The 27034-nt window shown below is 48.2% G+C and overlaps 2 protein-coding genes across 3 annotated transcripts in view; one reads left to right on the forward strand and one right to left on the reverse strand.

The window, feature by feature from the left end:
• ZC3H7B (zinc finger CCCH-type containing 7B) overlaps positions 1 to 14996 on the reverse strand; it is a 51297-nt gene extending 36301 nt beyond the window's left edge. Inside the window, exon 1 of the mRNA XM_063075307.1 lies at positions 14753 to 14996. The gene's annotated coding sequence lies outside the window, so the exon portion shown is untranslated. The remainder of the gene's footprint in view (positions 1 to 14752) is intronic.
• An 8883-nt stretch (positions 14997 to 23879) lies between these two features.
• RANGAP1 (Ran GTPase activating protein 1) overlaps positions 23880 to 27034 on the forward strand; it is a 28774-nt gene continuing 25619 nt past the window's right edge. The window contains exons 1-2 of one of the 2 annotated variants that reach the window (XM_063074750.1): positions 23880 to 24133; positions 26611 to 26760. In XM_063074750.1, coding sequence (XP_062930820.1) covers positions 26649 to 26760 — 112 coding nt within the window. In that variant the 5' untranslated portion in view covers positions 23880 to 24133; positions 26611 to 26648. The remainder of the gene's footprint in view (positions 24134 to 26610; positions 26761 to 27034) is intronic. The other variant, XM_063074749.1, reaches the window with a different exon arrangement.

Here is a 27034-nt window from a genome sequence, read left to right on the forward strand (position 1 = left end):
GACATTTTGAGGTACATGCTAGAAAAAGCTTACATTGCTGTGAAGGGGCTGTTGGTACAAATATGGTTGTTAAAGGTGATTCCGGTGAAGTTTCAGATGGAAACAAGTAACATGTGGTTGGAAACTGGAAGAAAGGCAATCCTTGTTATAACATGGCAAAGAACTTGGCTGATTGCATCCTAGTGTTTTGTGGATGGTAAAACTTGTAAGCAACAAAATTGAATATCTAACAGAGGATATTTCCAGGCAAAGTATTGAAGGTGCAGCATGGGTCCTCCTTACTGCTTTTAATAAAATTTGAGAGGAGAGATAGCACTGAAGAAGGAATTCTTACATAAAAAGGAAAACAGAACTTGAAAACCTGGAAAATTCTCAGCCTATCCATATTGCAAAAAAAATGAGAAAGTGTACTCTGAAGGGAACACTAAGGGTGTGGCTGAACAACCATTTAATAAGGAGATTAGTGTGGGTGTGAACCAGGAATCTAACCAACCATTTTAGCAGAAGCCAGGAATAGAGATGGTATTATACCAGCAGAGACACTGCCAGTTTGAACTAAAGGGGAAAGAGAAAGTAAGGCAAAATGAACGAGGGCTGTTGGACCTCTGAGATTCTACAGGACAGGGCCATATAGCTATTTGGCTGTGGACATGCTTTATCCTTCAAGAAAAGGGAAGAATAACCCCAAAAGTCATTCAGAGACAATCAGGACTGGGCTACCACCTCCATTTCAACAGGCCAGACTACCACCCAGAGCCTTGGAAACAGGATCGCCCAGTAGAGCCTTGGGGGCAGGGCTACCCCATAGAGTTGTAGGGGTGACACTGCTACCCCAGTGGGCCCAGAAGGAGGAACATCAAGCCAAACAGGATTATTCTCTCTCTTTTTTTTTAAGATGACCGGAAAGGGGATCTTTACCCTTGACTTGGTGTTGTCAGCACCACGCTCTCCCAAGTGAGCTAACCGGCCATCCCTATATAAGAATCTGAACCCGTGGCCTTGGTGTTACCAGCACCACACTCTCCCGAGTGAGCCATGGGCTGGCCCTAAGATTATTCTCAAGCCTTAAAATCTAATAGAACTTTCACTGCTAGGTTTTGGACTTGCTTGGGACCCATTACGTCTCCCTTCTTTGATTTCTTGCTTTTGGAATGGGAATGTCTATTCCACGCCTGTCCCACCATTGTATTTTGGAAGTATGTAACTTGTCTTGTTTCACAGGTTTACAGCTAGAGAGGGGATTTTGCCTTAGGATGAACTGTTTCTTGAGTCTCACCCATATCTGATTAAGGTGACATTCAGATAAGACTTTGGATTTTAGAGTTGATGCTGGAATGAGTTAAGACTCCTGGGGCTGTTGGGATGGAATGAATGTATTTCGTATGCAATAAGGACATGACCTTTGTGGGGCTGGGGTGGAATACTGTAGACTGAATATTTGTGTCCTCCCAAAATTCATATGCTGAAGCTCTAATCCCTATTGACTGTATTTAGAGACAGGGCCTATAAGGAGGTAATTAAGGTTAAATGAGGTCATAGGGTAGGGCCCTGATTCAATAGGATTAGTGTCCTTAAAAACACACCAGAGAACTTGCTTTTTCTCTCTCTCTCCCCTTATGTATGCACTGAGGAAGGCTATGTGAGAACACAGTGAGGTTTGTAGCCAGGAAGAGAGCCCTTACCAGAAAATGAAACTTGGTCTAGAACTTCCAGCCTCCAGAACTGTGAGAAAATAAATTTCTGTTGTTTAAAGTGCCCAGTCTATGGTATTTTTTTTTATGGCAGCCCAAGCAGACTAATACAGTGGTTGAAAGGTCATTTGTTCTCAGCTGAAGAAGGAGGTGAGCTTCTTGAGGGTGTATTGGGTATGACTCAGAGAGGGCACGTGGCAGAAGAGCAAGGAGCATGTGCGCCAAACAAACCTTCAGACCAGCTTCATTTCTTTTGAAAGAAAAAAGTCCAAGGAAGAAGCTGAGGCCCAGACAGACCCAGGATCTCGCTGCCAGGCCAAGCAGTCCCCTCACCCCCAACTCCAGGTTCTTATAACTTAGGAATTCCATACCGGACCTGACTCAAATGAGCTCTTCCTAAAAATACAGGAATTAAGGATCCAACAGGAAACAATTCCCTCAATGAGTCAGCACAGTACCACTGCATACCCAGGTGTGTACCTGGGTTCAAATCCAACATCCCTTCCATAATAACTTCATACAAGTTGCTCAATTTCTCGGTGTTTCACTTCCCTCATGTCTAAAACAAGAATAATAATATCTACTCTATAGGACTGTTGTGAAGGTTAAATGAGATGTCTGACACATGATAAGAATTTAATTAATATTAACTATTATTATTTTATGATCGTTATTATTACTTTGAAAGATGGGCAAAGAACATAAACAGGAAATTCACAAGAAATATAAATCACTAAGAAAAGATACTCAAGTGCACTAATAAAAGAACCACACGTTAGAACAAGATGCCACTTTTCACCCATGAGACCAAGGTGAGAAGAAACCCTGGCTGACGACGGTGGAGAAATGGGCACTCCTGAACGCTGCACATACACTGAGCATGTGCACCGGAAGCATCTTTGTGAACCTATTTAGCAACATCTACCAAAACGAGCAAGGCAGGCCCTGGTGTCTGTCTACCCAGCAGCCGGCTTCCCTTCTTCCTTCCTGGCACAGCCTCAATATTAATCCTTTCCCAGGAACTCAGGTGAACCTTTACTGGGCTAAGCCAATCCTAAAAGTCCTTTTTCCTTGCCAGTGATTGGCTTAGGCAAGGGCATGTGACATCATCCTGGCCAATGAGAAAGGAAGGGAAGTAAGGGAAGGGGCTTCTGGGAACGGTTTTTTCACACTTAAAATGGTATGGATAAAAGAATCCCTTTTTCTGCCACTGTGTGCCAGGTGTAATAAGATGAACATACTGGGGATGGCAGAGCAAAAAGGCAGAAAGACCGAAGGTGTTTAATGACAAGTCTGACCCCCAAAATTAACTGCCTTGCCTCATTTTTCATGTGAGATAACAATTCTGAGATACGCATTCCTGTGAGCTATCATTCTGAGGTAGGAATCTGTTACTTGCAAACAAAGCCTTACAAATGATAAAATGTCCTTCACCTTTGACCCAGAAATTTCACTTCCAAGAATTTAACCTACAAAAACCCTTGTACAAGTACTCAATCATATTGGCATAGGGATTATTATCTTTTAGGAGTGAGTGGAAAACTAGAAGCCACCTTAACATCCACCAGTAAAGGATGAACTTAATTAATTAATTAAATTATAGTACACCCATACCCATGGAACACAATGCAACTGATGAATCTATGTGTATTTTCGTAGAGATGACTCCATGTGTGGTTGAGGAATAAAAAAAGCAGTCTTCAGAATACTCTGTGTTGTATGATCACATCTGTGTGCAACATCTGTTTATATATAAACAAAGAGCTTGAAAGAATATTCTCCAATTTAACTGGTTCTCTCTGGGGACAAGGATCTGCCAAGGGCCAACGAGGCACAGAACACTTTCCTTTCTGATTTCCTCAGCATGGTTTGGATTTTTTGCACAGAGCAAGTACTACTATTTTAATTTGAGATACAAAATGAAATGACTGACTTAAGGTCAGTAGGGCAGGGGTCGAGTGGGAACCCGTAGGCTGAGTGCCTGATTTTAAATCCATGCTCTGGGTCTGCCAAAATGTCAAAAAAGCTGTTCTTCCTGAGAAACAGAGCAAACCGTTGACCTGAGAACCACGAAGGAAACACACTAGTTTTTTCCACTTTGGGGAAGGGTTTGAAGATGACAGAATTTTAGAGACTCATATTTTCATCAGACCAGGGAGGGACTGTTCCAGCCTCTTCAAAATCTCAGTGCCTGGCTCTATGCTTGGCATAGAGCAAGTGCTCAATAAATGGTGGTAAAATAAATGAATGAATGAATAAATAACTCATCCAACCTAACCATTTTATAGATAAGAGTGGGTGAATATTGAATAAATAAATGAGAAAAACTGACATCAAGAGAAATGAATAAGGGCCGGCCCGTGGCTCACTCGGGAGAGTACGGTGCTGAGAACACCAAGGCCTCGGGTTCGGATCCCATATACGGATGGCTGGTTCGCTCACTGGCTGAACGTGGTGCTCACAACACCAAGTCAAGGGTTAAGATCCCCTTACCGGTCATCTTTAAAAAAAAAAAAAAAAGAGAAATGAATAATCAGATAATATTAACAATTACTGAGTGGTCACCATGTATTAGGGGTTGTCACGATTGCTTTACACATAATAACTTCCTTAAAGCTCTACAACAACCCTGTGAGATAAATACCATTGTTTTCCCCATTTTGCAGAGGAAGAATCAGAAGCAGAGAAGGTAAGTGACCAGCCCAAGGTCACAGAGCTGGTACATGGTGGAGCTGGGATTCAAACCCTGGCAGCCTGGCCCCAGAGCCCATGCATATCACCATCACCGTTATTTTTTTTTATTTTTACTTTTTAAAGATGACCGGTAAGGAGATCTTAACCCTTGACTTGGTGGTGTCAGCACCACGCTCTCCCAAGTGAGCTAATTGGCCATCCCTATATAGGGATCCGAACCCGTGGCCTTGGTGTTATAAGCACCGCACTCTCCCAAATGAGCCACGGGCCGGCCCCACCATCACTGTTATTGTCTCCCGTTAAGCAATGAGACACAGCTCCAGGACCCTTCAATCTGTCATAATGCTCAAATCTTCCCCATCCCTAAAATAATTCCCTCCCCTGATCCTAAATCCCCTTCTGGCAAATACACAATCTCTCCTCCCTTTCTTGGCCACATTTCATGAAAGAGTTGTCTACACTGTCTCCACATCCTCAAACCTCCCACTCAAGTCCCCAACTCACAACAACCCCACTCCTACTCTATCACCCCACTTCATGGTGCTTGCCAAGGACCCTCCCCAACCCAAGGGTCTCCTAGTTGCTGATTCCAGTGCAGGGACAGTTTTTACTCGCCTCTTCCTGGACTCTTGGCTGCATCTGCCACTTCCTGGCTCCTGTGAGGCTGCACTCTTGGGCCTTCCTCAAGCCTCTCTGACTGTTCCTGCTCCGTCTCTGTGAGGGGTTCTTCCTCCTCTGCCCAGGCCTCAAGACGAATACTATGAGCCTCCACTTAAGGGACAATGCTCCCACTCTCGTCACTCTACACGCTCTCCCCAGATGAGCTCTTGCATTTCATGATCTCATGAGTCATGTCAATGACTCACAAATCTATTCCCACCAGGTTCACCCCCTCCCCAGTATTTCATTCTCATATCTCTTACCTTCCGTGTAGTGGTGCCCGGATGTCCAGCACCCAGGTTGCCTATGACCTCCGTGCCTTCCCTAATCCTGGACCTTCTATCTGGAATGCCCTCTCCCATACACACCTAGCCAACTTATGCTTATCCTTTAAGGCCCAGCTCAGACACTTCTGTGTCCAGAAAGTCCGCCCTGGTGCCCACCCCAGCTGGGATGGGTGTTCTTCCAACTGAACACATTCCAAACTGTGCTCAGCATCTTCTCTCCTACTCCTGCTCCTCCTCCATTATTCCCTGACTCTCTTCATAGCTCTGAGCATCACCCTATTCTCAGTCAATCCCCAATTCTCCCAGCTTTACCTCCTAACTATTTCTCCACCCTGCAGCCCCTCCCACCCTTCTTACAACCTCAGCTATCTCTCAGGCCCTCACCACTTCTTACCAACAGCTTTCAAGGAGCCCCCTCCAACCTGTTCCCATTCGGAATTCAGGGATATCTAACACATAGGCAAAGGTCACTCCCTTGCTCAAAACCCTTCTAAGTGTGCACGTGAACACACACACACACATACACACGAATGCAGGTTTTAAGAAAAGGTGAAAACTGAATAAGCTCTGTAGTCTAGTAATGTACCACTGCCAATTTTCTAGATTTGATAATGTACAACTATATGTCACCCCTAGGAGAAGCTGGGTGAATGGAACACTACGTACTATTTTTGCAACTTCTTATGAATAAAAAGTTAAAAACAAACAACTTTCCATGACAACCTACTGGGGGGACAAAGTCCAAGCTCCTCATCCTGATGCATGCAGCACCGAGGGGCACGCCTGCCCTCTCATCTGCCCCGTGGCCAGCCCGGAATGTCACATTCTGGCAACAATGAACTATCTGACTTCCCACTCTGTGCAGGACATCCTCCACACTGACTGCTTCCCACCCTGTCTAATGCCCACTGCTTCTTTAAAGTTCAGTCAAGGTGGCTTCTCTACCAGGAAGCCTTCCTTCCCTGACACCCACTTGAGCACAGCGCCCCAAGCTCACCACGACCATTGTACTAAACCCAGCTAATTGAAATGATGTGCTTATGTCCCCATCTTTCCCTCAACTATGAGCTCTTTGAAGGGAGAAGCTGCATCTGATTTATATCTGAGCAGCCCAGAGAGAGAAGTGAACCCTATTCGAAGTGTGTGGAGCTCATGAATCTTAGAATAACAGTAGAGATGTTGACATCAGTCATCACTTACTATGTACTTCCTCCCACCAGATATTGCTTTAAGGGCTTTAAATATAATTCTTAATCTTCACAACATCCCATAAGAAAGGACAAAACTATTATAGCCCCATTTCACAGATGAGGAAACTGAGGCACAGGTTTCGGTGAAATAACTGGCAGGGTTACATAGTAAGTGATGGAACTGGGATTTGAACCCTGGCAGTTAGCTCTGGAGCTCACTCTCTCACATCCCAACACAACAGTGCTCCTCCCCCTCCCACCAGGCTGCCTCCAGCCAGGGCTGCCCACCTTGCACTCACTTTTCCCAGGGTTAATTAAAGAGCAGCAGTCAGTCCAGCCTGAAGACGCACTGCATATCACGTGAACACCACCCAAGGCTGCGGCCTCTTCAAAGACGCCTGGCACTTCTGACTCACTGGGCCCTCGATGGCTTACTCAGAGAGACCACGAAAGGTTTAATTTTGCTGTCCTTGACCCCACTAGCCAGCTTTCCAGGTCTGCATTTATCCCTTCCCTACAGTCCTTATGTGGCATGTCTGCTCACCCCAAGGACCCTCTGCTCCAAGGAGGTCAGGGAGGGGTCATGCCTCATTTTTGGAGATCACCTGCAGCATGTCAACTACCTTCTAAAGCAGGGATTCTAAATAAAGAGAAGTCAGAGGCCTGTGAACTTGGGTGGGAAAACATTTACAACTTGCTTTGCACTAACCCCGCCCTGATAGCTAGCATTCCCTCCAATCTCCAACATAGGCAATACACTGCAGCAGTGTCCGAGACCTGCCTGCGACCTTGTCACCACTACAATCTCTTCTTACCATGTTTCAGTTACTGCAGACATAATGAAAAGTTCATGCTCATCACAACTTCAAAATTATGTTACAGCAGATTCAGTGCTAGATCTGGTTTGGTTTTTTTTTCTTTAATGATGACCAGTAAGGGGATCTTAACCCTTGATTTGGTGTTGTCAGCACCACACGCTCCCAAGTGAGCTAACCAGCCATCCCTATGTAGGGATCCGAACCTGTGGCCTCGGTGTTACCAGCACCGCACTCTCCCAAGTGAGCCACAGGCCGGCCCTTAAATCTTGGTTTTTAGTGAATTGATAAAGCAGCACAGCTGTAGTTTAAGAAACTTGGTTTCAGGGTTGGCTGGTTAGCTCAGTTGGGTACAGGGTGGTGCTGAGAACACCGAGGTCCAGGGTTCAATCCCCATACTGGCCCACTACCAAAAAAAAAAGGGAGAGAACTGGTTTCCTTTGTAATCCTGTGTATCTTACTTTATGCATTTAAAAACAGTACCCTCTGGGCCGGCCCATGGCTCACTCGGGAGAGTGCAGTGCTGATAACACCAAGGCCCCGGTTCGGATCCCATATAGGGATGGCCGGTTTGCTCACTGGCTGAGCGTGGTGCTGACAACACCAAGTCAAGGGTTAAGATCCCCTTACTGGTCATCTTTAAAAAAAAAAAAAAAAAAACCAGTACCCTCTGAAAAGGGTCCATGACGTCTCTGAGAAGGTTTAGAAGCTCTAGTCTAAGGAACCGTGTTATTCACCCTCACAATAATCTCAAAGGTAGGTGTTTATTATTTCACTGTCTACAGAAAAGTGAGGCTTGGAGGGGATTGGTGACTTGCCACACTGCTGCCAAGGAGAAAGCCTGCAAGGAGCTAGTGTGAAATGGAACACCCGCAAGCCTCAGCGACCTGCCACTTATTTTCTTTTCAACTGGCCACCTTGAACAGAAACCAAAGTTCAGGAAACTTCCCCCAGGCCTTCCCCACTCCTCCTCCCCAGCCCCATAAACCAAACTAAGAGTCTGCAGCAAAGCATGACCTTTACCCCCCACCCGCCTCCTGCAGTGGCCTGGTTAGAAAGGGCTTTTACTTTCATAATCTTGTCTCACCCTCCCACCAACCTGGGCCAAACTGCACAGGAACAGTTTAAACCCACATCCCTGTCTCCAGGGGCCCGGGCTCCTGCGTCCTGATCAAGACCCACTGGGTGTGGTGCTAGACTGAGATGTTCAAAAAATAACTCTCCTTTTTTTTTTTTTTTTTTAAATAGAAAAGTGAAAGAAGCTCATTGTGAAACCCTTCAAAATTACAGGCAAGTATTAAAAAAAAAAAGTCACCCAGAGTGACTTCCCAACATTGTGGAGTCCTTTCTTTCACGCAGTTGAGCTCAGAAATCCTCATGGTTGCACCCTAGGGTATTGAGAGAGCTTCATGGGCTGCTCAGTTTGCTTTGATGCCTGATGGTGACAAGGCAACAGGCTGGGGTAGTGCAATGAGCTCTGGGTTCAAATCCCAGCACTGTCCCATGGTAGGTTCCAGGGCACCTCTTTGAGCCTCAGTTTTGTCACTTACAAGATGGGGTTGATGATAACCACCTGGCAAGACTATTTTGCAGATTTACGTAGTGTGCCTCACCCAGAGGAGGTCAGAAAGTCATGTTTCTGCTGAATTGGGTGTTGTGGAAAGCACCCACAACTGCCAAAATTATCCTATACGTTTTCAGTTGGTCAACGTTGATTTCTTTGCAGTTTCTGTCTAAGCCACTCATTTTTGGCAAGGGCTGTTCGGTGGACAACCTGCTGCTTTTATTCAATTATTCAGCAAATAACCATGGACACGTTTGTGTGCAGGGTGCTCTGCCAAGTGCTTGGGTAACAAGGTTAATAAAGTCCCTGTCCTTGTGCAACTTGTAGTCAGGGGTGGGAAGACAAATAAACAGGTCAGTGTTAGAGGCACAAGACAAGCAAAGACAGAGATAAGAGTTACAAAGAAAGTAAAACAGGAAACGTGGCAGAGTGATGTGGGGTGGACTGGGAGTTTAGCGAAGGCCCTTAAGAGGAAGTGGCATTTAAAAGAGACAAGAAGCCAGCCATGGAAGAAGATGGGAGGTAGGGTAACGGTGCACCCAGCAGAGGGCACAGCAAGGGCAATGGAGCTGAGGTAGGAACAAGCTGAGAATGTTCAAGGAAAACACAGAAGGCAGCAGGACTGCAGCGCTGGAGTAAGGGCAAGCAAACAGGAAGAGGCCAGACGGAGAGCTACACACAGGCCAGGGCTGTGCTGTGTGTGTGTCGGGAAACCACTGGAGGGTTTTCAGCAGAATGACAGGATCTCATTTAAATCTCAGGAAGATCCCTTTGGCTGCTGCATGGAGGATGGATGACAAGAGGGGATGCCAGATTAGTTAAGAGGCTACTGCAGTTGTCCAGGCCTGGATCAAGGAAGATCCTCCGCCTGTAGAGGTACAGTGCATGACAAGTCCTGGGAGCAAGAGCACAGATGAACCAGGGTGACCTCTGAAAACACCAGAAGGGTCACAGCCTCAACCCTCCCTGCAGCCCTCCAGGAGGTGCTCAATGAATACTTGTTGGCTGATCCCAGCGCTTTGGAAACACGAACCAACCAGAAGACATGGCTCTTGGTCTCAGGGACTCTGATACCTTGTTCCCTTTCCACGTATCTGTGGACAGTGTAGGAAGCGTTAGAGAGTGGGTGATGCCTCAATTTTCTTCTGAAAAGCAGGGATACCTCTTACCTTGAAGGACTGTCATGACAACTAATGGGGAACTATGAGCACAAGCATGATACAAATGTTAGTGACAGCTACAATTTCCACAGATAGGAGCTTCGTGGAAACTGGAAGTAACCTGAAGGAATCAGTCCTGCAAGGCAGCTGAGACCTCAGAATCTGGAGTCCAGTAGGCCTGGCTCCATCTGACACCCTGTTCTACCACAGCTGTGCGACCTTGCATGTATGACTTCATCTCTCTGAGCATCAGTCTGCAAAATAGGGCTGCTTATAATTGTTCCTGCCTCAAACACTTGTTGAGCGGATTCAATGAGAAGGCACAGAAAGTGCCAAGCATAGTGCGGGCACACAGTAGCATTAAATATATAATGGCTGCTGTCGTGATTATCACCATTCTCATTAAGGTCGTGTTGCAGCCTCTGACACGGGGTTCAGGAACTGCTAAACCAAAGTTGACTAGACAGTTCGGAAGTCAGGAAGATGGGTTCTGAAAGCAGACAGCTTCCACGGCCCGATGGGCAAGCAGCGCTCACACACCTGCAGAAGCTATCAGGACGCTGCAAAGAAACCAACTCGCTAGAAGAAATAAATAAGGCAGGAGGGAGTCTGTAGCTGGTGCTGACAGAGAAAGGAAAACGAGCCGTTTCCAATAGGCCGTTAAATGTGATGAAAGGAGCCGGCTTCTGTGGAGGATCCTGGGAGCTGACATCTAGTAGTCACTTTGTCAGCCCAGGTCAAACCTCCAGCTCCAGTTCCAGCCGGCTTTCCTCAGAGGACACCTCTGCCTCTGATGACACTCGGGTCTACCACCGTGGTCCCCACCAGCCTCCTTTCCCCTCTCCCTTCCTAGTCCTACACGAGGCTCACTCAAGAGACGGACTGCCAGGTCCACTTTGCAACTCTGCCACTTATGCAATGTCACTTAACCTCTCTGTGCCCTAGTTTCTTCCTCTGAAAAATGGGGATAATTATAGTGCCTACCTATAGGGGGGCTGTTACAAGGATTAAATAAACTAATCTAGAAAAAAGCACTCACAACAGGGCCTGACCACTGGGGAATTGCTGGATCAGTGTCTTAAAATTAATAAAAAATGTACAAAAAAATTAATTAATAAAAAATGTAAAACTCTTCTAGCTCCTTTTGTCTGAGTTTCTTGTCCTGATCCTCAAACACAGGTTACTATCAAACATCACCAAATCTCAGGGCTTGTTTTCAGAGGCCCAGAGAACCGAAGGGACTACGGTAGCAGAGCCTGACTTGAACCCAAACTCATATCTTCCTCCTATATCGAGGTTATACCAAGTGACCTGTTCCTTCTTTAAATGTCCCTGCCTTGGGCTGGCCCGTGGCTCACTCGGGAGAGTGTGGTGCTGATAACACCAAGGCCACGGGTTCGGATCCCATATAGGGATGGCCGGTTCGCTCACTGAGCGTGGTGCTGACAACACCAAGTCAAGGGTTAGGATCCCCTTACTGGTCATCTTTTAAAAAAAATTTTAAAATAAATAAAAAATAAATAAATAAATAAATAAATGTCCCTGCCTTCGTCTGTCTCAGTGCTTCTGCTTAGAATGCCCTTTCTAGGGCCGGCCCGTGGCTCACTCGGGAGAGTGCGGTGCTGATAACACCAAGGCCTCGGGTTCGGATCCCATATACGGATGGCCGGTTCGCTCACTGGCTGAGCGTGGTGCTGACAACACCAAGTCAAGGGTTAAGATCCCCTTACCGGTCATCTTTAAAAAAAAAAAAAAAAAAAAAAAGAATGCCCTTTCTCTGGCCTTTCTCAACCCATCTCTCAAATGTTCAAATGGTACTTCTTACTTTGCCCACCCCTGGGCAAAATAAACCTTCCTCCTCTACACTAGGGCATGATTTAATTTGACAACACAATGGCTGAATGTGTCCTCCTGGCACCTCTACTGGAGCCAATGGCCCAGAGGGTGAATCAGACCCAGTTCTGTCCTTGGGAAGCTCAGGTTAATCAACCATATCTGCCTCGTCCCCAAGCTCCAAGCTCCACCGGGGTGGCAAGCCGAACACACAGCAGGCACCAAAGAACTGAACTTACTCAGATCTCCACACTCAGGGGCCAGTCCTCCTTCCACTGCTGTTCTGCCTTTTCCAGTCATGTTTCCAGAAACCTACTGAGAGTACTTTTGCTGGGCCAGCCCCACAGGGCCCTGGGACACAGAGCCAGTTCAGTAGAACCCCTGGCCTTGGGGAGCCTGCTGACCTTTTAGCTTCAGCCCCTACCCCAGTTGCATTTGCCAATTTAGACCATCCTCGTACCTGTTCTTGTCTTACATATTGGAGATGAAGGTGGCTGCAGCGGGCAGCAGCACACTCAAGAGTCATGAATGCCTGGGTTCAAATCCAGTGGGATAACCTTGGGCCAGCCACACAAATCCTGTGTTCCTCAATTTCTTTATCTGTGAAATGGAGATAGTAATGCCCACCACTCATGGAACTACTGTAAGAATCAGAATGTAAGTCAACCTCACAGCACAAAAGCAATTGTGGCTAACCCAGGAATTCCCTTCCTCTTCCCCCCCACCCCGAGGAATCCTTCCCTAACTTTTCCACATTACCCTGAGCCATCTCCCCTCTCTCCACTCCCACTGCATTAACCCCAGAATTGAGCATTTTCTTTTACTCTTATTGGCTCACTAGAGTCAACTTGCTCTTTGTAGCCAGACTATAAGTGACAAACTCAATCCCAAACCTGACTCACAGAATCTCACAAGAGGCACTTGAAAAGTAACTTGCTGAGGGAGCCCAGGACTCTGGGACAGAGTGAAGATTTGGAATCAGAAAAATGAGTGGGGAAATAAAAATTTAAAAAATAATTTTAAAAAAGAGAGAGAGAGAGAAAGAAAACTGAGTAGGAATCCTAGCTCTGCACTGTGACTTTCCAGCAAGACACTCAATCAACTCTCTAAGCCTTGGGTTTCTCATCTGGAAAATGAGGATTGAAAACTGTCTACCTGACATTGTTACTGTGGACAGATGAGCCAACATATGTGAAAGCCCTCTTGCTATAAAACAAAAAGTGCTATTTAAGAGAATATTTTCAGGTTCTCAAACCCAGAGCTACTGATGCCTCAACTTGCCTACACATAAATCTCACTGAGCTTCTTAGCTCCTAAATAATCCAACAAACCCCAAATTCTTACCTGCCCGGTCTAAATAAAAAGCCAACAGCTTAGAGCTCGCAGTATTCATGGAACACCAACCCCATCCCAGCTCAGGGACCACAAAGTTTCTTTCCCATCCTCAGATCTCTGCCCAACTAGACACAGGTTTCTCCTTCCCAGCTTACCGCACCCCCAAATCTCAAGCCTGCTTGCAGTGGATTTTGGCCAGACATCATTTCTCTCAAGAATCCAACTTCCATGGGAGGTGAAAGTGGGGAAAGAAGACGCAGAAGGTATGGCTGAATGTGTGGGGGGAGTCTTGGTAGTAGGACTAAAGATTCCTCTAGAATTTCGTGCCCAACACAGTTGCTCAATGTACTATAATTATCGCATTTGTGTGAAGATTCAAGGATCTGCATTCTGCTATTTTCATCAGACTGGATGAACCGCAGGCGCCGAGGAAAACGCAAGAAGTTGAGATGTAAAGTCTTGTGCTTAGGAGCCCAAGTCTTGTCTCGCAACCCGAGAAACGAAGTCCCCGACGGCGCTGCTGTGGCCCCAGCCCCCCACTCCAGCCCCCAGACTCGAGACTCCCACTGGGGTCCCCCCGCTAGTCTTCTCCACTCATGCCATGTCGCCACCACAGCCATGAGGTCCTATCAAAGTGAACTGTTTCTACATAATTTTTTTTCCTGGGAAAACGGCTTTGTCTCTCTCTGTGCAAAGACCCCAAAACAAGGCACCTTATAAACACTCGAACCAAACACAGTTCAAGGGGAAAGGGGGGAACGGAGGAGGGAGCAGGCCCCGGAAGGAGCCCCTAGGCCCGCTGAGGGCAGGAGGAGGACTCCAGGCCCCCCAGCCCCGTCGGGGTGGCCCCAGCCCAGGCGCCGGAGCCCGCGCCCCGCAGTCCGAGGGAGCTCCCAGCCGGCGACAGGACCCCCGCCGCCCCCCGCCGCCTGCAGGCCTCTGAGCCCGGTGACGAGCCCGCGACCGGAAACACCCCCCTGCCCCGCCGGCCCAGACCGCGCCCCCCTTTCCTGCCGCCCCCTCCCCCCGGCCCGGCTGCAGGCCCCGGATCCCCGGGCTCGCGTGGCCGCCGCAGCCGGCAGAGGCGGCCCGTCGGGCGGCCGTGGTCCCCGGTCCTCGCCGCGGCCCCTCCAACTCCGGGCGCTGCGGGGCCAAGGCGAACACAAAAGGAAGGGGGGCGCTGCGGGCTGCGCCCCTGCAGCCCCCTAGACCCCCCGCGGGGCAGCAAGGTGTCCGCGCACGCCCAGAGCTCCGGACCCCAGGAGAGGGCCCCCCAGGAGCAGATTCCAAGACGCCCCCAGGGGGCTGCAGGGGCGGCCGAGTCCCCGCGGCGGCAGGTGTCCCCGCCGCGCAAGAACTTTGAAACTTTGGGGCCGAGCTCGGGGACCGGCATCCCCCAAAAGGAGGAAATGGGGACTTGGGGCTCCCTCTTTTGGCAAGACCCCCCGTCCCGATGGCCCGGCGTGCGCCTCCTCCCCGGCCCGGCCTCTGCCCCGCCGGGCTCGGCCGCGCCAAGCACTCACCTCGGCCGGGCTGCGCTCCCCGCGGGCCTGCGCCGAGCCCGATAAATGGTATGCTATGACTAGAGGTATGATTACGTTATTATTATTAGTAATAATAAGAGTAAATGCTATTTAATTACGGGCGGCCGCATCCTGCTCCCGGCGCCGCCGCCCCGGCAGCTCCGTCCATGCGGCTCCGGAGCGCTTGACTTTCATCTCCAGCGCCCTCGGCCAGCCGCGCGCGGCTGCACCCGCTGGAGGCTCCGTCGCCCGCAGCTCTTCCTCCTCGGTCCTAGAGCGCGCGGCTCCCCTCGCCTGGCCGCGCCCGGGGTGGGCGGCGCACCTGGGAGCGGGGGTGGGGGCGTCGGGGAAGGCCCCTTCCCCGTGGGCAGCTCATGCCTGGAATCCACCTTCAGTTTCTTTCAAAGTGTCCTCCCTTCCTATGAAGGGGTTTTCTCTGCCTTTCTGGGCTGATGCTGGTCAAACCCATCTGGGTACAGGTGCTTCCAGGGAAGGCTCCCCCAAACCCTTGCTGCGTGCGCCTTTCGCAGATGAGGACCGAAAGCTCTGTAAGGAATCAGGGTCTAACTTGGTCGGGGGTCTTATGCATGGGATTTTAAAGAAAAAAATATTCAATGACACTTGTTGAAGACGGTCAGGCAGACTTTGGGGCGGGGGCATGAAGGTAAATGTAGGAACCATCGCAGTGGGGCCGTGGGGAGAGAGAGATTGGGTTCGACTTGGCATTCATCATGGGCAACCAGGAATTCATAACCCAGGAGTAGGGGAGGCGGGTGTCCGTGGGTAGAAAATTACTAAATTATTTTCAGAGGTAAGGGGGATTCTGTCCTAACCTACCTAACGAGATTCATCACTTGGGGATGTTGGGGTGGATGAGGAGGAACCTGATTAGATGTTGATGATGATCAGATATGGACTATGCGGGATTCTAGATAAACCAACTTAGCAGGATTCTTGCTAAAACTGGACAATGTAGAAGTGAATAGGCAAGTCCAAACGTCGAGGTCTAGTTGAAAAGTTCAGGGGAGCCTAAATAAAGTTCAGTCGAGGATAATTTTTTTTTTTTTTTTTTTTTTTGAGATGACCGGTAAGGGGATCTTAACCCTTGACTTGGTGTTGTCAGCACCACACTCTCCCAAGTGAGCTGACCAGCCATCCCTATATCGGATCCAAACCCGTGGCCTTGGTGTTGTCAGCACCACACTCTCCCAAGTCAGCCACTGGCCGGCCCTCTAAGGATAGAGTTTTTGTCAGGGCTCTTTCCAGAAGGGATTTGAGGCTGCTTAGAAGATCTGCTATGTAAGGGGAAATTAACCAGACAGGCCAGCTGTAAGCATCCATGGCATTTCTGGATTTGAACCCAGAGCTTCTGATTCCAAACAACGTTCATCCCACCATACCACTACTTGCCACATGGATTCTGGAGGACTCCCACATTTCCATGAGAGTTCTCCCAAATTTCTCCCTTTCTTCCTCTTCACTTTACACACAAACACACATTTATTGTGGATCAGCTGTGAGCCCGGCAGACTTTATCTTTACAAATGTTGTCTCCTCGAGGCTGGCCAGTTAGCTCAGTTGGTTAGAGGGCAGTGTTATGATGCAAGGGCAAGGGTTCGGATCCCTGCACTGGCCAGCTGCCAAAAAAAAAAAGAAAAGAAAAAGAACAATTGTTATCTCTTCTTGTGCCGGATACAATCTTAGAACTGGAGATACAGCAGTGAGACAAATTTAAAACATTTAAATACACTGTAGTAAGGTAGTAAGCGCTAAGAGGGACGAGAACCTCAGGCTGTGTTTAAAGACTTGAAAGGAGAATGAAACGCATCTACCCCTTCAGGAGTTCTTGAACTCTTCCTTCTGTGGGTGCCTTCTCACTTCTCACTACTCTTAAATTAACAAAAAGACAGCCTCTGGCATGAAGTGGATGAACATTTACATCTAGAAACAAAAGCGGAGTCTAGTGCTCCAGAAGGTCTTCAAAAACTTCATGGAAAAATTCATATTATCTTTTTTTTTTTTTTTTTTTTTTTTTTTTTATAGAAGTTTTTAATTTAATTTAATTTTATTTTATTTTTATTTTTTAGTCATTTTTTCGTGACCAGCACTCAGCCAGTGAGTGCACCGGTCAGTCCTATATAGGATCCGAACCCGCAGCGGGAGCGTCGCCGCGCTGCCAGCGCAGCACTCTACCAAGTGTGCCACGGGCTCGGCCCAAATTCATATTATCTTTGAATTCCATTTTTTCCCCTAGCCTTTAAATGATTTTTCCACTCTCATAGATGTTTAGTAGTAAATCAACCCCTGCATCGCCTGGGATAGACTCAAGATCATGGGCTCAAGGCAGTGTCACACTGAGCCTGGCGATTTCAGGAGGCTGGGTGGTGTGGTAGGGATGTCGCTGAGGTGGCATTAGGAAGACCAAGGTCCCCAGCTCTGCCACTTGCTGTCTGTGTGACCCTGGGCAATTTCACAGCATCAGTTTCTTCATCTGCAAAGTAAGGGTAAGAACACCAAGTCAACATAAAGTTTGTTTCAAGGATTACAATGAAACAATGCCTGTGAAGCATGTAGTACAGTGTCCAGCCCACAGTGAGGGCTCAATCAATGTTGGTTCCCACACCCCGTGTACAACTTACAGTGAAACACTCTTGACAACGCATCACATCAGGCACCAGGGTTGTTATCATTCCCGTTTTATGGATGAGGATGCTGAAGCCAGTTGAATGACTGCATCTTGCCTCAGATGAACTAGCTGGTAAACGGTCTGGTGATTCCACCATCCCAGACTGCTGGTGAAATAACATATCCTTAAAAGAGGACGGTCCATCTTTCAAGGGGGGTTCAGCCGGATACCAGCCCCCCATGTCTTCATTGTGGCATCAACGAGTTAAACTGTTTGGGGAGCCTGAGATGGTAAAGGGGCCTTTATTATAAAACTCCAACTAGAGGTGGGGGTGCTTTTGGAGGGCCAGGAAGCTGGCACCAGTAGGTTGTTTTCTGGGAAGCCCTGAAGTTGTCAGCAGTGCTGTATGTCCCCATATTAAAGCTGAAATAGTAACAGCCACCACTTCTCGTTTACTATGAGCCAAACACTTTACATATGTTGGTTCTCTTACCCTCTCAAAAACTCTGTGAGGTAGAGATTGTTTTTACACATTTTCAGGTGAAAAACAGACACAAAGCTGTTAAGTGACTTGGTCAACATCACACAGCTAAGAAAGAGGCAGACTGTATTTAGTCCCAAGCTTGTCCACCCATAAGGCATGATCACTGCACCATGACATGGATCTTAAATCTGGATCTGTCTCTAGTTACCCCCAAGAGCTTATTATGTGAGTAGGTCGCTGGAGATTCTGTTTCTCTGGAGGATCCTGACTGATACTTGTACCCGGTCGCTATGAGGATTAAGTGACTTATTACATGCAAAGCATTGATATAAGTGAGAGTGTTAATTTAAAATACATTCTCTGGGGCCCAGTCCATAGAATTCAGATTCTCAAAGGTGAGGGTGACATGAAAAAGAGAGAGGGAGGATCCAGGAGCCTTGAAGGTGAGATAAGCTAGCCACCACACAACTATAATACAATAGATGAAATGCAGGCGATAAAACTTGGTCACTTTTGTCCCCAACATGGTATTATAAAAATGTTCAAACACACAGAAAGGTGAAAAAATTACACAGTGAACAACCACGTGCCCTGGATTATTCTACCATTGTTAACAGTTTCCTGTATATGCTTTATCACATATTCATCCATCCATTCATCAATCCACATGACATTTTTGTTAAAAAAAAGAAACAGGTAATTTTAAACTTTCTTCTTCTTTTTTTTTTTTAAAGATGACCGGTAAGGGGAACTTAACCCTTGACTTGGTGTTGTCAGCACCACGCTCTCACAAGTGAGCCAACCGGCCATCCCTATACAGGAATCCGAACCTGTGGCCTTGGTGTTATCAGCACCGCACTCTCCCAAGTGAGCCACGGGCCGGCCCTTAAACTTTCTTCTTTATGTTCTTTTGCATTTATACTAATTTTTAAAAATTCCTGTCAGTTTTCATTAAAAAAAAAAATAAAGTTTTTGCATATTGGAACAAAAGAATTATTAAAAGAGAAGATAATCTGCTAAAAAGCATTTTTTGTTTGTTTTTTGTTTTTTTGCAGCTGGCAGGTACAGGGTGCTAAAAAGCATTTGGTATCAGGAAACCCTCCATAAACATTATTTAGAGCAGAATTTAAACTCCTCTGCGGACACGATCTCTTTCTATCTCATTCATCACTGGATTCTCAGGAGCTGGAATGGTGCCTGCTGGAACATAGATGTTTGATAACTATTTGTGGAGTGAATGCATTATTTTAATTATGGTTATTCACTGAGGTTAAAAAAAATAATGTGTTCTAATGGGGAGCCCTGGGCTTGAAGGCAGGGGCAGATTTGGTTTGAGTGTTCTTCACATGGCTGCAGCCACCCCCTCCCACCAGTGGAGGTGACCCTAGGGGACTCTCTCCTGCCTGTGGGTGAGCAGACCCATCTCTCTCCAGGGACCCCAGGCCAGCAGCCAGTTGGTTGGATCTTGGAATTTCTTTTCACATTCCTCACATGTCTGGCATACTTCAAACATTTGTTTTTGATCTGACTAAATGGCAAGTCAGCAGTCTTGGTATTTTTTAGGAAACCAGCATAAATACTATTATTTATTCCATTTACAATTGGCAATTAAGTTTGCTTTCAGGCATCAGAATGGAATTTAAAACACTCAGTTAAGGGCCGGCCCGTGGCTCACTCGGGAGAGTGCGGTGCTGATAACACCAAGGCCCCGGGTTCGGATCCCATATACGGATGGCCGGTTAGCTCACTGGCTGAGCGTGGTGCTGACAACACCAAGTCAAGGGTTAAGATCCCCTTACCGGTCATCTTTTAAAAAAAAAAAAAAATAAAATAAAATAAAATAAAATAAAATAAAACACTCAGTTAAGTAAACCAGACTAATCAGAGGCAGCCTGCTTTTCTCTTCAAAACATTCTTTAAAAGAAATAATGCTGCACAACAGAGAAAGGTCTGAAATACTACCCCTCTCCTTATTCCCCTCACAGTCACCTCACACTCACAAAGTGACTTGTTTTGTGTGTGTTGAAAAGGACCCTAGACACTTGGCTTCTGCTGTCTCTTGTCTAAATCACCGTGTAATTTAGGCAGGTTAATTGACCTCTGAAAGCCTTAGGTCTTCATCTGTTGAAATGAGGAGGGGGTGGCCTAGGATGGTTCTATTCATCTGTCAAAAGCTATGACTCCACTTCTTGGGCCAGGCAGACTAGCTCTCACGTGGTAACCCTTTCCTGAGAAAGGTCAGGAAAGAGAGAGAGAGAGAGGATGCCAAGCATGTTGCGGAGATGATTCTGGACTTTTCTTTTTCTTTTTTTTAAAACATGACCAGGATCTTAACCCGTGACTTGGTGTTGTCAGCACCACAGTCTACCAAGTGAGCCACAGGCCGGCCCTGATTCTGGACTTTTCTGACTCAGTGTGCACCCTTGAGCAAACTCCTGTCTCCTTTTCTCCCCATCTGTAAAGGGGTTTGAGGTAGAATCTACATCACTAGGACGTGCTGTCAGGCTGGGTTTGTGATTTTCAGCTGTGAAGGTGAACACCTTCAGGAGAACATGTACTCTCTCCAATGTTCCACAAGCCCCACCAGGCCCCGTTACTTCTGTTACTGCCTTGGCCCTCAAGGGTCATTGAATTTCTGCTATCTAAGAATTCCCTTCCAGTTCTGAAAATCCCATGATCCATCAGCTGAATGAGGAAGGGGAAGATCATCTAATATGTTCTGCCGCCCACCCTCCTCTTTTCTTTGGAGGTCTCTATCTGAGGACCCAGGAAAGTCTCAGAAAATAAAACTGGGAAAGGGAGCCTGGGGATCATTGCGAGGAAAATCCAGCCTGATTTGATCAGTCCTCGCTGGAAGCAGCACAGGCATAGCATCAGACCTAATTGGGAGTATCTCAGCCTTCTCAGATGATGATTCATTTTAAGCAAACATCCGGTGACCCTGACTAGAGTCTGGTTTAAATGAGGAAACCTGAGGCAACTATGACCCACCAGGCCCAGAGGAGATACTGCCAGGATGGATACAGTTCCTGCCAAGAAGACCCTCCCCGGCTGAGGAAGAAGCTGCCAAGAATACTATTAACTCTGAGTGTGAAAAAGCCTCAGAGCTGCAGGCCAACTGCCATGGGGACTTGCAGCTTGCTGTGGACACCTGCAGGAGGGTGAGACTGATTCTGGCTTGAGTGATGTAGAAAGCCTCCTGGATGATGTGGCATTTGATTTGGGCCTTACAGGCAGACAACAGGAAGGAGAGTGGAAAGAGGACCCATATCTCAGTAGTGTGTGAACCAGGGAAGTGACATTTGGTCTGGAGCTTCAGTTTTCTCATGTCTGTGCTCTCAGAAGGATGGTAATGATGCCCGCTTTGTGGTTGTAAAGATTAAATTAGCTGTGTGTAAAAGGGTCTGGCACAGTTTAACTCCGAATTGCAGGTAAAGCAAAAGCATGTGGTGGCCGAGTTGTGAGAGGTAATTCTGGAAAAGAAGGCCCCATATGTTGATGGCGATTTTTTTTTTTTTTTTTTTTTTTAAAAGATGACCGGTAAGGGGATTTTAACCCTTGACTTGGTGTGGTCAGCACCACGCTCACCCAGTGAGCGAACCGGCCATCCGTATATGGGATCCGAACCCGGGGCCTTGGTGTTATCAGCACCGCACTCTCCCGAGTGAGCCACGGGCCGGCCCGCGATTTTCTTTTGATGCTAGAGTTTAGGGAGATGTTTACTTTTCTCTTTATCTGATTCTGTAATGATTGAAGTCTTTATAACAAACACCTTATTTTATGATTTAAAAGTTCTTTGTTAGGGCCGACCTCTTGGGAGAGTGTGGTGCTGATAACACCAAGGCCACGGGTTCAGATCCCTATATAGGGACGGCCGGTTCGCTCACTTGGGAGAGCGTGGTGCTGGCAACACCAAGCCAAGGGTTAAGATCCCCTTACTGGTCATCTTTAAAAAAAAAAAAAAAAAAAGTTCTTTGTTAAAAAAAGAAAACCTAATTGTATTTTTGTACTTAAAAAAATTAAAACCTGCAGAAAACTTGAAGAAATGTTCAAAGAACTGCCATGTATTCTTCACCCAGATCCACTTATTTGCCACATTTCTGCATGTTCTCTCTATGTATACACACATTTTTAAAAGTCATTTGAAAATTAGTTGCAGACATCATGCCCCTAATTATTTCAGCATTTTTCCCTAGGAACAAGGGCAATCTTTTACTCTAAGGATGTAGAGGAAAAACCAAAGTGCTTTTGCTATTGTCTCACTCAACAATCAACACATAATACTCTGTGACCCCAGATGTGTGTGGGTTTTCTGGAGATAGCACCAGATCCAGTAGATTGAGGGCTCAGTCCCACAAGACTGCTCCCTATTTCCATTACAAGCCCCAGGTTGTTTTACTGGTGCTTCTGACCGACTGGCTATAAACTGGGATTCCCAGACCAACTCCTTTGGTTTGCTAGAGCTGCTCACAGAACTCAGGGAAACACATATTTATATTTACTGGTTTCTTATAAAGGATAATACAAAGGATACCAGTGTGGACATGCATAAGCAAGGTTATGGGGGAAGGGGCTCAGAGCTTGCATGCCCTCCCCAGGAAGCATGCTTCCCTCCAGGAACCTTCACATGTTCAGCTATCTGGAAGCTCACTGAACCCTGTTCTTGGGTTTTTACGTAGACTTTATTAGGTAGGTATGATCTTTAAGTCATTAGCCATTGGTGATCAGTTTAACACTCAGCCTCCTCCCCTCCCCCGAGGTAAGAGAGTGTGTGAAAGTTCCAACCGTCTAACCCTGCCTTGGTCTTTCTGGGGACTGGCCCCCATCCTGAAGCTACCAAGGGGCTGCCAAGCATCAGTGAAGTCATTAGCACACAAAAAGGCACTCACCACTTTGAAAATTTTAAGGATTTTAGGAGTTGCATGCCAGGAAACGGGGACAAAGACGAAATACAAATTTTACCCTAAGACACTTACATAACCCAGTACCACAATCAAAGCAATACACATAACATTAATACAATACTAGGGCTGTCCGGTTAGCTCAGTTAGAGAGCAGCCTTATAACACCGAGGTCAGGGTTCGGATCCCCTTACCGGCCAGCCGCCAAAACGCCACCACCACACACGCTACTATTATCTAATACAGCCAAACTTTGCTAATTGTCTTAATATTGTCCTTGCTAGTAATCCCCACCCACCCAGGCTCCGATCCCGGACCACGCATTGCATTCAGTTGTCATGTCTTTTTAGTCTTTATTTGACAACAGTTCCTCAGCTTTTGCCTTTCAAGACGTTTTTGTTAGGGTACAGGCCGGTTTTTCCGCAGCATGTCCCTCAGCTTGGGTTTCTCTGGTGTTTCCTCGTGAGTAGATTAATACACACACTGTTGACTGGAAGGTGATGCCGTGGCCTTCTCAGTGCATCGCATCAGTAGGTGTGCGACGGATGTCAGTCTGTCCTGCCGATGTTAACGTGGATCACTGGATTAAGGTGGTGTCCACAGAGTTTCCCCACTATGGGGTTACTAGTTTCCCTTTTTAATTATCAAATAATTCGTGGCTTTATATGCGGAAGCCTTCAAATATTCTTTCAACTTCATGACAAAAAAAAGGGGGGGGGGGAGTCTTTTCTTTCAGGACATGGACACTTACGAATACTTCGTACTGAAGAGACCCTGCAGCGAGCCTCTGGCAATACCAGACTTTGTCAATGAAGTTACGTGAACTTGAACCTTTCGGGAAGGGCCGAGCCTCCCGGCCGCAAAACCTTAAGGGAACTGTAGTCTCTCCGGGCTCTCTCCGCCGAACACAACCCTTCGGTCTCCACGAGAAAGAGCCCGAGGCCTTCGAAAAGGGAGGGCCAGGCGGCGGACGGCGCGGGCGCCCTGGCGCGGTGCATCATGGGACTTGTAGTTCGCGCGCGCGCCCCGCTGCGGCCCGCGCAGCACGACGGGACTCCCATACCCGACAGGCCGCGCGCGCGGGCCGAGGTGACGCCGGCCTGGGCCTCGAACAAATCAAATCGGAGGAAAGAAACTGCCGGCTTTCAAAATCCTCCTCCTCCGCCATCATCCGCAGCTGTGCGGAGAGCAGGTGGTGTGAGGGACGTGAGTGACGAAGAGCCTCGCGACAGACAAGTGGGTTGGGCACCGGGACCGCAGGACCCGCTGGCGGCGACCCCGACTTGACCGGACCCTAAATCAGCCTCCGCCCCGCCGAGCGGAGGCGCGCGCGCTCGGGTCGCCTCACGTGGCTGCGCCGCCTGTTTACGGTAGGATCGGGGTCCCTTTTCTTTCTCCGTCACCTGCCTGGGATGGGTGGGGGACGCGGTGTGGCCCTGGAACTGGGCGAGGAAGCTGCGCGTGCCCCTTCGGCCTTCGCCACCTCGCCTTCGACAGCCGAGCGCGGAGCGGGTGGCGGTGGGAGTGGGGCTGCTGGGCGGCGCTGGCTGCTTTCACAGGTGGGGAGACTGAGGCTCAGAGAGGGCGTCTGACTCTCCCGAGCCGCCCATCCTGCAGCTGCCAACAGCGGTGTGTCATGGGAGCATCGGTGTCAAGGGGAGGCGGCGCGAGTCGGCCAGGGCTCCTGTCATTTACGGCCTGCGTTCGCGCGTCGCTGCCCCGCCGCCGCCTCCCGGTAGGCCCACGCCCGCGGGGTGCCCGGGCTGGCGCCGCTGCTCCCGGAGTCGGCGTGAGTCACTGCTGACGCCTGTGGGAGCGGGGATGTGCACCGAAGCAAGGCTCCGACGCTGCTGCCGAGAGGGGAGAGGACGGTGGTCTTTGCATTGCCGCTGACCCTCTGCTGACCTTGGACAATCAGTCTTTCTCTCTGTACTTCGGCTTCTTAGTTTTTAAGGTGGATGAGGTGTGGGGGGATGTGTGTGCGTGCGTGCGTGCGTGCGTGTGTGTGTGTGCGTGCGTGCGTGTGTGTGTGTGTGTGTGTGTGTGTGTGTGTGTGTGTGTGTGTCCCCTCTCCTGTACTGAGAAATGGGCCCCTTCAAGCTGAGAAGTTCTGTGTCCCTATTCCATCTGGAGACACTCCCTACTACGGCTACCACCTTTCAATCTTCCAATTGTCCCATCCCAGAACTCTATGAGGTAGTGGGGTTTCAGGTTAATTTTTATTCAGTTTTTTCCCATCATCCTTTCAGCACCTTCTGTGCGGCCGATAGAGCGATCCTGTCAAAACACAGGTGGGATCAGTCTCTCCCCTGGTGGAAACTCTCCAGAGGCTTTCTTTGTCACTCAGAGGGGAACCACAGTTCTTAAAATGGCCTTTGTGACCTGGCTCCCTTGTTAACTCTCTTCTCATCTCTTGCCGACTTTCCCCCTTGCTCTCTGTGCTCCAGCCCCACTGACTTCCTTGCAGTTCCTCCAGCCCCCTGTCCGCAACAAGAGCTTTCGCGTTTGCTATTCCCTGTGCAGGAGTACTCCTCCCCCAGATGTCTGCGCGGCCCAATCCTTGATATCCTTCAGATCTTTGTTCTCTACTAAGGTTACCTTCTTTAATCATTTTACTTTAAATTGCAACTCCCCCAAGGTCAAGGGTTCAAATCCCTTGACTGGCCAGCTGCCCCGCCCCAAATATATATATATGGCAACTCCCCCCAAAACTCCTTACCCTTTTCCCAGTCTAACATACTAAATGCCTTGTTTAAAACACATGCTTCAGGATGGCAGGATTTTTGTTTCATTTACTGCTGTACTCCTGGTACCTGGAATAATGTCCAGCACATAGTAATAGTAGTACTCAGTAAATGTTTTGTTGAATGAATGAGTGGATGCCTTACCCAGAAGAATAATTGATGAAGATGAACAGACATAGACAAATGAGGGTGATAATGAGAAGGGGATCGGAAGCTGGCTGTTTGAGCCCAGAGGAGGCCTGGGGATGGGTGGGGAATGTGCTATCACAACTGTATCTGAAGATGAGGAGTTTGGGGGAGGAAGCCTCTGGATAGTACTTGCTAGTTTTGTTCCCCATATCACTCTTCCTTGGTCACCCCTGATTACCTGCCATTTCCTCTCTGGGGAAGTGAAGCTTTCCATTCTGTCAGTCTGATGAGCTCCAGGCTGGAAGCTCCTTTTCCTGGCAACTCTATCCCTGGCCTATTGTGATGGTGGCTGTTGTGATGTAGAGACATTTGGTCTCCTAGGTACCCCTGAGGGGCCACCACGGCCTGTCCAGTCTCCTGGCCAGGGCTGAAACCAGAAGTTCCGTGGGCTGACCCCTGTGCCCCAGCCCCAGAGTCATGCCAGCATGGGCGGTGAGGCATTCCTTGGGATGGATGACCTGGACCCTATAGCCATCTATGTCCTGTTTGAGGAATGGGACCCTCAAACAGTGAGCAGCCAAGATGATCAGGCAGGTGTGTGCTTGGGACAGACTCCTTGCAGCTACTGGTCTGGGACTTGACCACTATTCACTGGGGGCCCAGGAAATGGGCTACTCACATGGCTTTGCTGGGTGTCCCAGCTAGGCAAAGGAGAACATATATTAAGATGGTAACTCTTCAGAGGCTAAAACATTAATTTCCTGCTTTCTGTTACCTCCTCTACCTTTCTAGAACTGTTCCTTCTCTAATGCTGTTGTCATTTTCTCTCAGCAGTTTAGCTTTTGGGGTCTCCGTAGCAGGGGAGGGTGGGTTCAGGCATCAGAGACAGCTAATGTCCTACCTGTCCCCCCAAGACCCCAACCAGAGGCCCCAGGAGATTCCTCCCCTTCTTAATGCATCTTTGGTCTCCTCAGTTTATAGATCTCCGGAGGAGCCCACCAACGTGGCCACCATGGCCTCTGAAGACATTGCCAAGCTAGCAGAGACACTAGCCAAAACCCAGGTGGCTGGGGGACAACTAAGTTTCAAGGGCAAGAGCCTCAAACTGAACACTGCAGAAGATGGTGAGTTCCTACATGGGTTGGCCAAGGGGAGGAAGAGGAGAAAGTGAGTGAACACTTACTCGTACTAGTTGTCAGGCTCTTTTAGCTATGTTGTCTCCATTACTTGTCTTAGCAACTCTGTGAAGTAAGTGTCATTGAGCCCATTCTAACATTGAGTCTCCAAGATGACCTGCCCAATAGCACACACAGGCCTCCCTGCTGGTCTGCCTGTTTGTTGTGGGCAGCCCTTTGGGTACTTCATCACTCAGAAAGAGGGGATGGTTCCTCATCAGAA

Source organism: Cynocephalus volans, chromosome 12 (assembly GCF_027409185.1).
Source record: "Cynocephalus volans isolate mCynVol1 chromosome 12, mCynVol1.pri, whole genome shotgun sequence".
Lineage (NCBI taxonomy): Eukaryota > Metazoa > Chordata > Mammalia > Dermoptera > Cynocephalidae > Cynocephalus > Cynocephalus volans.